Genomic DNA, 10,016 nt, shown 5'->3' with positions numbered 1-10,016 from the left:
GTACGCAGCCTTTGGGGGCAACCCGCCGTCTTTCTTGGGAACGATGAAGTGCGGGTGGTGACCCACTGAACATCTTGGTTTTGAGGGACGAACTCGATGCCTGTTTTGCCAGAAGGGTGGTGACCTCTACCCGAAGTACGGAGGCGTCCCTGCCTCTGACAGAGGGAGAGATGATGCCCCGAAACTTGGGTGAGTCTCTGGCGAACTGGATCGAGTAACCAAGACGGACCGCCCTCATTAGCCAGCGAGACAGTGTGGGCAGCTCTCGAGCTCCCAGGGACTGTGACAGGGTGACCAAGGGGACGGTCTGCTTCATCATTCCCACGGGGGGTGGTTCGTCGGCTGGCGGAGCTAACCATGTCGCGGGGAGTCCCCGGAGGGAAGGTTTTTGCTCCGCCTGCTTACCTGCCTGGCGGGACAACGGCACGCACTGTCGGTTTGAGAGTGGTGACGGCTGTCGTATGTGTACGACCTCACGCCTCGCCAGGGTGTGAGGTCGGTTCGCCGAGCACAGTCCAGTGGAGTGTGCGATCGGCTGCAAGTAAACCCGGGGAGAACAGAAAACTCAGTGAGTAAGTGGGCGCCAAGCCCTAACAAGGGCCCGGCTTTGGTGACGAGGCAGGAGTCGTCCCGTACCGACCGATCAGAGCCGTGGCTGTGAAGGTTCGGGCCCGATGTTGTTCTCCCTGGGGTCTTCCCGTCAGTGTCCCTTCTCGCGAGGAGGTTGCTGACGGGGTGGAGGTTTCCCCCTCGACCTCTGCTTCCGGGGTGCCGCCTGTGGGGGCACAGGAACCGGAGCCGATGTCGAAAGGGTCCTGGGTTGCAGGGAAGCAGACGTCACGTGAGATCTCGGAGGCCTGTAGGCGGCCGAGTCGCGGCGTGAAAAAAATGTGGTTAATTGCCACTGTCTGCTTCGCCGTCAAAAAACTGCTGAGCGCAGTCCTCGACGGTGTTACCAACAACCCACCCTGCGAGATGAGTGCATCAAGAAAGCGGACTTCCTTGCTGTCACTCTTCTGCACAAGGTATAGCCGGGGGTGTCTCTCCTGGACCACTACCGTGGACATCGTCCGACCCAGGGCCCGTGCCGCCGCCTTAGTCGCCCGTAGAGCGCTGTCAGCGGTGGCACGGAGATCCTGCATTATACCCGGGTCGGCCTTACCCTCGTGGAGCCCTCTCAACGCCCTGGCCTGGCGGACCTGCAGGATGGCCAAGGCATAGAGAGAGGAGGCAGCCTGGCCCGCAACATCGCAAGCTTTCGACACCAGTGATGCCGAAGTCTTACGTGCTTTGGACGGTAGGAGTGGTCGATCCCCCCCCCAGGTGGTAGCCGTCCGCGGCACAGGTGCACCGCAGGCGGACGTTCCACCCGGGGGATCTCGACGCAGTCCTTGGCTGCCTCACCATCGAGGGAAGTAAGGGAGCCGGAGCTGGTTTCACTGGAACGGTCCGTGAGTGGAGCGTTCCAAGTTTTACACAGCTCCTCATGCACCTCCGGGAAAAACATGGCACCCGGGGTGGGCGCGGTTTGCACCGCGCACCGACCTCGGGAACCACGTATCCCCGGGTTAGCACGGATGACATCACTTCTGCTTCCTCCTGAACTCGACCGTTGGGGGTGGAGTTTGGATTCGGCAGAGTCGGATGCCAGTCTCCCTCCGATGCTGCGAGCGACATCTCATCTACGTCACACATCGTTTCCGAGTGTGTGCGTGAGGATCCGGACGGTATGCCACCGCTGGTTGGGGAACGTTCAGAAGAGCGAATCGGGGTGCGATCGGCCCGTGAGCACTTGGCTGGCGGGTTTACGTTCGCAGAGTTCCCCATATCACTAACGCTGCTAACGTGGGTGGTCATCGGGGCCGTAGCCACAGATGTCACAGCCCGGGTAGCAGACGAAATGGTGGCTGGTTCCCGTAGGAAGACAGCCACCCGTGACCGCAACTTCTGAATGACAATCTGCCCGCAGTGCAGGCAGATGTGTCAACGAACGCTGCTTCAGTGTGCTGGACGCCCAAACACCTAATGCAGCGATCGTGTCCATCCCCCTCCTCGATGAGGGTGCCGCACCCAAGAGAACAGCGGGACATGCCGCGCTGGAGAATGCTCAGTCAGTCCTGAAAAGGACTTTTAGAAAAAATCTCTAACACCTCCGGAACCGCCGAGACGCCCAGGGGAAGGTCGCTGCAGGAAGGGACGATCCGCTGTAACACGTCGTAGCACCAGCGTGTAGTTGTAGAGGATTGAATCCTGAGTTGTACTCATGAGCGATGGCTCTGAAGAACAAAAGGTAAGTGAATGCTGCACGCCGGCCTCCTTTATACCGGATTTCCGGGGGCGGAGCCCGGCATGCAAATTGCATTCGCCAAATTTCATTGGCCTTTTCTATAGTAGTCAGAGTTGATTGGTTCTCAAGGGCGAACCCCATCTGTCGGTCTCGACACAACGTCGAGAGACCGACAGAAAGGGAACAAGAATACATCACAGCATCATTAAACATCACATCTCAGGAACACTGGCCGGTGTAAAACACTTAAACTGAGATTCAGTATTTTATCTCTTAACACAGTTATCTGACAGAATGGATAAAACTGAACGTTTCTCCTCAAAACACTGCTCACAGGCTATTATTTGCAAAGCAGTCAATGAAGATGCTATGTGACTATATATCTTGATGTGTAATGTTTGGTGTAATGTTTCAGTTTTAACACTTGAAATTTAAACAATCAGACTCAGAATTGATCAATCAAATGACACCCAACTCTAACACCCAGCTGAATCAAGTGTGTTTAACTCAATGTCTGATCTTATCTTCTGATATGATCTCTTCTTCTTCTGTTCATCTCTTCTGGATCTTACATCATAAACAACAACAGCAACAGCAGCCACACCCACCAGGGCAGAGACGACCAATCGGATCACAGCTTCAGTAAACGTACACTTGAAGATGTGGTCTTCTTCAGAGACATCTGTGACAATAAAATAAATATAATTCATCACGATTTTTAAACAAACTATGTTATTTGTCCTTTACTCAACTAACTCACAGGGGAAAAGTTAATTTGTGTGGACGACTTTGGTAAAGTAAATTTTGTCCATTTATTTTGCAGTTTACTTTAACATTCTATTACAAAAACTGTGTAGTTTCAGCATCACTAAACAGAATGACAAAACCCATCATATTAAACCAGTTTCCTCATCAGCTAAGTGAATACACACTAATAATCACATGTGACTCACCTGAACACTTGTGACAGACATCAGTGTTGAGATGTTGAGTCTGGTTTGTGATGGGATTGTTGATCACACATGTGTAAGAATCATCCAGACACTCCAGATGAAGAGAGATGTTGATGTTACTGTGTTCAGACACACTGATGCTGGACAATAAACTCTTTCCTTTGTACCAGGAGAGACTCACATGTGACACATTCATCACTGAACACAACACTAAACAAGTTGACAATGAAGACACTGAAGATGATGAAGAGTTTGAGATGACAGGAACAGGCAGACGAGCTAACAAACACAACAGTGAAAAATAAGAGCTTATGCATTTGTTGTTATTATTTTTTATTGCATATTTTGCAATAACAGCATGAAGGGCAGTGCACAAATGTAAATATATATATAAAATACAATTTCACGATATGCTTGGTGATTATGGCAGAATATTATGAAAGATATTCATCATCTCTTCTCTACTCACCATAGACAGTAATGTTGAATATATTGAGTTGTTTTCCTGTGTTGGTGTTGATGACTTTATAAAGTCCAGAGTGAAGACGTCATATCCAGCACAAGTCACAGTACAAACAAGTCTGTCGCATCTTTGACCCGTCTTATATAAGTTACTGTGAAATACAAGGTTATGTCAAAAACAAATGAAAACAGTCCGTGATGTCTTTAGTGAATGGAAAGAGTCGGATATGTATCCCTACATCAGATCAGTGAATTAAACTGAACTGTTATTTCAGAATAAAGCCCTTCAGTGTGACGCAGAAGACCCTCCGTCGTGTCTTCATCACAATGTCAAGACTTATTCTCCAGCAGCATAACATGATCCTTTACATAAAGACCAAAAACCTGCTGCTGTTTCTGTCGTCATTGTTGATGAAACAACAAAATACAAAATCATGAACTGTCTATGGCTAAATAAGTTTTGTTTCTTTGTTGCAAAACAGTGTTTTTATTTCATTAATACAGTAAAGAATCTATTTCATTTCTACATTATTTAGTTTCTTTGTGAAAATGCTCCTGGACTGTTAAATAACCTACAAGATAATACAAATTTGTCAAAGTTTGTCCGAAATAGTCTGTCATTCTTTCTGTCTATTGAAGTGCATCACACCTTCAGTATCTAAACAGGCAGCAAAGATTAAAGTTCAAAGCCATTGGTCCAGTCTCTGAGTTTTGGCTATAAAGAGAATAAACACTTTCCTGCAGCTGACTGATTTTAAGTCATTTACTGTATTTATGATTTTGCTTTATCACATTTTATATATATACTCATCCAAAAGAGTGAAAAGTGATGGCTGTGAAATTGTTGCAAAAATAACAAAAAATAATAATCCCGGCTTCCCTAAACTAGATTTTGAACCTATTTCAAATTGAAACAGACTTTTTTATCATATCATTAGAAAACAATAAAACAGAAATATAATTTATCACACTGTTTCAAACAGACGATGCTATTTGTCCTACCCGATTTACTCCATTTGTGTGGACAATTTTGGTAAAATTGATTGATTGTGTCCATTTATTATGCAATTTACATTAAGAGTCTATTATAAATACTGTAGCACCACTAAACAGAATGACAAAACCCATCATATTAAACCAGTTTCCTTATCAGCTAAGTGAATAAACACTAATAATCACATGTGACTCACCTGAACACTTGTGACAGACATCAGTGTTGAGATGTTGAGTCTGGTTTGTGATGAGATTGTTCACTACACATGTGTAAGAATCATCCAGACACTCCAGATGAAGAGAGATGTTGATGTTACTGTGTTCAGACACACTGATGCTGGACAATAAACTCTTTCCTTTGTACCAGGAGAGACTCACATGTGACACATTCACCGCTAAACACAACACTGAACACTTTGAGCTCGATGATGAAGAGTCTCTGGTGATGACAGGAACAGACAGATGAGCTGAAAACACGACAGTGAAGAATAAGAGCTTTTTCATTTGTTGTTATTATTTTTTATTACATATTTTGCAATAACAACATGAAGGGCAGTGCACAAATGTAAATATATATAAAATGCTCTGTGATAATGGCAGAATATTATGAAAGATATTGATCATCTCTTCTCTACTCACCGTTGGCAGTAATGTTGAATATATTGAGTTGTTTTCCTGTGTTGGTGTTGATGACTTTATAAAGTCCAGAGTGTGTGTTTGTGATGTTTGTGATGATGAGAGATCCAGTTTGATCCAGCTTCAGTCTGTCTCTAAATCTCCCGTCAGGTCTCTCTTCATATAATCTCATGTTATCGTGCACTACATTGATCTCAGCTATGACAACTTCTTGAGCTCCAAACTTCCATGAGATTTTATCTTTCACTTCAGTGAGATTCACAGACAGAGTGACAGAATCTCCTTCAGTCACTGACACAGACTCACTAAACACACCTGAAAATACAATCAGTATTACATAAGTTAAACATGTATAATTCACCCTTTATTTGCAATAATTATCACATATTATATATGCAAACTCACAATTAATATTAATGTGACATTAATGATGGAATAAACACAGAACAATTGAAATGTGATTATTGGAAAATAATGATTATTGAATCATAAAATCATGCGTGTGACTGATAAATCTAAAGATATAAAACACGTAAAACTTACCAGACAGACTCCACAAACAGAACAAAATCACATTAAACATTTTCTTCAACAGCTTGCAACAAATCCAGAAATGATGTAAAATGTTTAAAAACTGTTTAAAACGTCAATGAGAGTTTTGTAAGAAAGCGACAGAAATAAAGAGGATATTTCTGATGTGAAGTGAAGCTTCAGTGTGACTGCAGTTCATCAACAAATCCTCTTTCTTCAATGGACCGCCCATCACATGTAAAGCTCTGATCTTACGATTGTTTAAGTTTTAGTACAACGCAAAAACAAAAACACAGATGTGTTGTTATCATGTGTATATATATCTAGTGTTTAATTTGCGATTTGTTCAGTCGTTGTTTCAGAGTTCTTGTGTCATTTGGTTTTCTTTGTGTTATTTGTTGTTTTATTGTTATTATTAAATCTTTGGCTGTATGTGGATCTGCTCTCTGACTGGATCACTCAAATGTTACGCATATGATGTCACCATAATCTAGAATGAGTAACAATTTGTAGGCTCGGGGCTAATCTATAAAATAATATAATCTGTATAATACAGGTTTAATAATTATTATATATATATAAACATTATATCAAAATCACTTTATTAACCTGCTTGTTTCTGAAGATGAGGAAATTATTAAACAAGCTAACTTTCAAGTAAAAAATCCTAAATCAAGTTTATATTTGAAGCATTTGATGGGCTTATCGTAGTGAAACGGCATGTGACGGTAGAAGTTTCTAAAGCTGCTTTACGAACCGACGAGAGGAAGTTTGAGTTGATCTATAGCAGACCACAAGGTCTAAACTTCTTTATCACCGATTGTTAAACTTCATGTTCCTTTCAAACACAAAGTTTATTTCTCTGCTTTGGACCACAGAAGATGGATCACAACAGTCTGTTTTGTGAGGTCATCAATCTCAGACCTCTCATTTCTTCTGTTATGCCATCAAATATTTTTGTGGCGTCATCATGAATTTCATCATTTTGTGTGTTTATTAGCGTGTTGTTGGCTTTACGTTGGATTCAGCCCGTTGGTGATTACATCGTGCCGGAATGTGATGGATGTGGCTATTAGTTGTTGGCTTTATGTTGTGTTCATACTGTGATGGTTACTTCCATCTGCCTGCATGCACAGAATGAGTCGATCAAATGCTTGTTCAACTTCATCTTAAATGGAGAAGAGAAAAAACATTCTGTCTGCAAAGGCTTTGACCAGCAAGATTGAGTCAATTCAGAAACAACTTTAAGGAGAAGTAAACTAATGAAGAGCCAGAGACTTTCTCTCAAAGAGCTCATGAAAGATGTTTCACACATTAAAGCGGCCATTGCACAAACTCTGTAAGTCACTTTGGATAAAAAACAGACGCTGAAATATCTGCTCTGAAGTCCAGTTAAAGTTTGCTTAAGAAAAAACATTCTCTAGAGGAGCAGGAAGAGACATTAAGACGACAAAAGAACAAGTTCAGCTTAAGGTCGATATAGCTGCATCAATGGCAATAGTGAATGTTTTAAGCATCTCTGAACCTGGTGTGTGGAGTGCTGCTTCTCATGGATCTGATGGCATGGAGTTATATTTTAAGAATAAAAGCTCTTAACATTGATGCAAAAACCTTTAGTTCCACAGAACCCCGGACAGGATGAAAACTGAAAATCAGCAACTGGAAATTCTGATGTATGCTTTGAAAGGCCAGAAGAGAAAAGGACCGACAATACTATTGATCTCCAGCAGAGGCCCTCGGTGCTCCTGAGAGAGCTCACAGTTCTAAACACTTCTGCACCTCCAGTGTCTCATCCTAGAGATGTCCATACACCCTCTTCCACAAACATTGATAGTGAGCAGAACTACATGTTGTCTGTAATGTAAAAGCAGGATGAGATAACATCAATGCAGGAAAATGCTGCCACTGGAATATTGCCTTGAGGCCACTCTGAAACACGTTCATATGAGGAAACATCAGATAATAATTCAGTCTCTGTTATTAATGTAGAACTAGTTTCTCCATCAAAAAATATCCAACAGTTGCTTTTGGTGGCTACACGTTGACGTCTACCAAAAATACAAGTTGTCCATCGAAGTCTTCGCATTATTGTATGCTAAAGAATTTATCTTAGTCTAGTTTTTCCCTTAAAAATCAACAATGACACGAAGCATCAAACAGGAAGAAGCTGCCACGTTCTATGGACTAATAAGTAATAATACAAAATAATGACATGAACAATCACATGCACAACATCTTAAAATGTGTTCATAACACAGTTAGGAAACACAGTAACAGAAACATTTTCCATTAAACTATCCATGTTGAAATTGAATAACTAGTAATTTCCTTCTTTTAAACTAATATAACAGAAGTTTTACTTATCGCACCCTGTAAATGGCAATATTTATTCTTCTGTGGCAAAAATAAACTTCATAAAAGATAGGTGACAGGTAAAATATAATATTGCATTATTCATTACAAATGTAGTGGAGTAAAGATCATATATACTTGATCAAATGTATAGTCAAGTCGAGTGTAAAAGTTGATAATATCTTTAATAGTACGGCTACAACTACAGTTTATTATAAGAAATAACTTTTGCAGTTAGGGACAAGTTATGAGAAACAGTAATTTAATTTTGACAGCAATGAACTCTGCAATCTGTACAAGAAACATAAAATATTACAGTTCAACTCTAGAGACTTAATGCACAAGTTATTCCTTATTTTGCCCATATAGGCTACATTTACAGAAAAGAAATGATAAGTTCACCTTCCAAGTCCACGGTTTGAGTCGTTCGTTCTTTTGTCACAAGATATTACAGATGAGTGTATGATGTATTACATAAAACATTACTTATTTCCTGACCTTCCTTACACATATTCAATGTAGTTAGTTTTTAACTCTTGCTTTGATGCATTTCTGTAAAGTTATGTATTTATAATTCATCAAGATTTTTGGGTCACTTTGGTCTGCTATACATGTTTACAGATAGTTTTTTTTTAACTAAAAGTCACATGCAGTATCAATGTATATATTAATAGACTGTTTAAATCATTTAAATGTGAAATTATTTAATAAGAGAGATCACTTGTGTAATATGCAGATTAAAAACTGACTGTACTATGCTTCTGTTCATATTTTGTTCTTATGCACAGTAGTTATTTATTAAAATAAATTAAAAACAAGAAACATTTATTAATATACTGACACAAAAGAGAACCGAACTGGTACGTTTTAGAGATGTTTATTGCACATGTGTTTTGATCATTTTATAACATGTCCATCCTATAACACATCATACAACACGTACAACATACATCACTGACATATGATACAGGAAGTGGTCACATAACGTTAAAGACCCGAAGACTCCGGTTCAGCTGCATTCAGGTTTCTCTGCGGATCCACCATTTGACAAAAGGAGGAAAAGACTCGATGACTCGAGAGACGAACAAATCATTTCAGTTTCTGGTACAATGCTCAAGTGATTGTTGTGTGGATAGTTCAGTGAGGTGGTCTCTGTTAGACTTTATCAGGTTTGGTGAGCAGTGGTGGTCTTCGGGTGCGGCTCTGAGGCTCTGATAACAAACTGAGGAGATTTAGATTTATGACTAACACTGAATATCTTCATTAAATTATTTGTTAGTGAAATCTAAAGCAGGATGAGGAGCTTTTGTAAAAGCATCGTGTTATTACTCGTCTGCGGTAAGTGATTTATATTGATTTATATCAAATTGAATACTTTCACTTTCTAAACCGGTGTTATGGATCAACTGGGGATCGTTTTCTGACGGCATGCGCGTGCACGGTGATACATTTACACGATTTCCCAGCAGATTACAGAGACGAGTTTATACTGAATTTAGATTGTTTATTTTGCACTTACACGTTGGTCTGTGTGTCTATACTATGATCTGATATTATGAGCATCTGAAAGCCACACCTATCTGTATAATATGAATGGATACAAAGCTTCCCGAATTTTAGATGTTTTGGGAATTAGGCAAGTTACCAAATAAAATGCCAAAAGTTATGAAATTACTGTATTTGTACTATATATGTAGAATTCCATAAAGATATATCTATAAGCATGATGGATATGTTAATGCCAGTCATTAAGTAGTTGTAAAGATGGCTTAACAGGGCAAACATAAAGAGGACAATTGGAA

At 40.9% G+C, this 10,016-nt stretch overlaps 1 protein-coding gene across 1 annotated transcript; it reads right to left on the bottom strand.

Moving 5' to 3' along the window:
- Positions 1-2,532: 2,532 nt before the first annotated feature.
- On the bottom strand, positions 2,533-5,993 carry LOC130429693 (uncharacterized). Its single transcript, XM_056758404.1, has 6 exons — positions 5,875-5,993; positions 5,335-5,646; positions 4,893-5,162; positions 3,710-3,854; positions 3,241-3,519; positions 2,533-2,969 (listed from the first exon to the last, which is right to left on the bottom strand). Exons 1-4 carry the CDS (start codon positions 5,912-5,914, stop codon positions 3,805-3,807), a joined length of 672 nt encoding a protein of 223 aa, XP_056614382.1. The 5' UTR covers positions 5,915-5,993; the 3' UTR covers positions 2,533-2,969; positions 3,241-3,519; positions 3,710-3,804.
- Between the last annotated feature and the right edge of the window lie 4,023 nt (positions 5,994-10,016).

Source organism: Triplophysa dalaica, chromosome 10 (assembly GCF_015846415.1).
Source record: "Triplophysa dalaica isolate WHDGS20190420 chromosome 10, ASM1584641v1, whole genome shotgun sequence".
NCBI lineage: Eukaryota > Metazoa > Chordata > Actinopteri > Cypriniformes > Nemacheilidae > Triplophysa > Triplophysa dalaica.
This window is presented reverse-complemented; position numbering and strand designations above follow the sequence as displayed.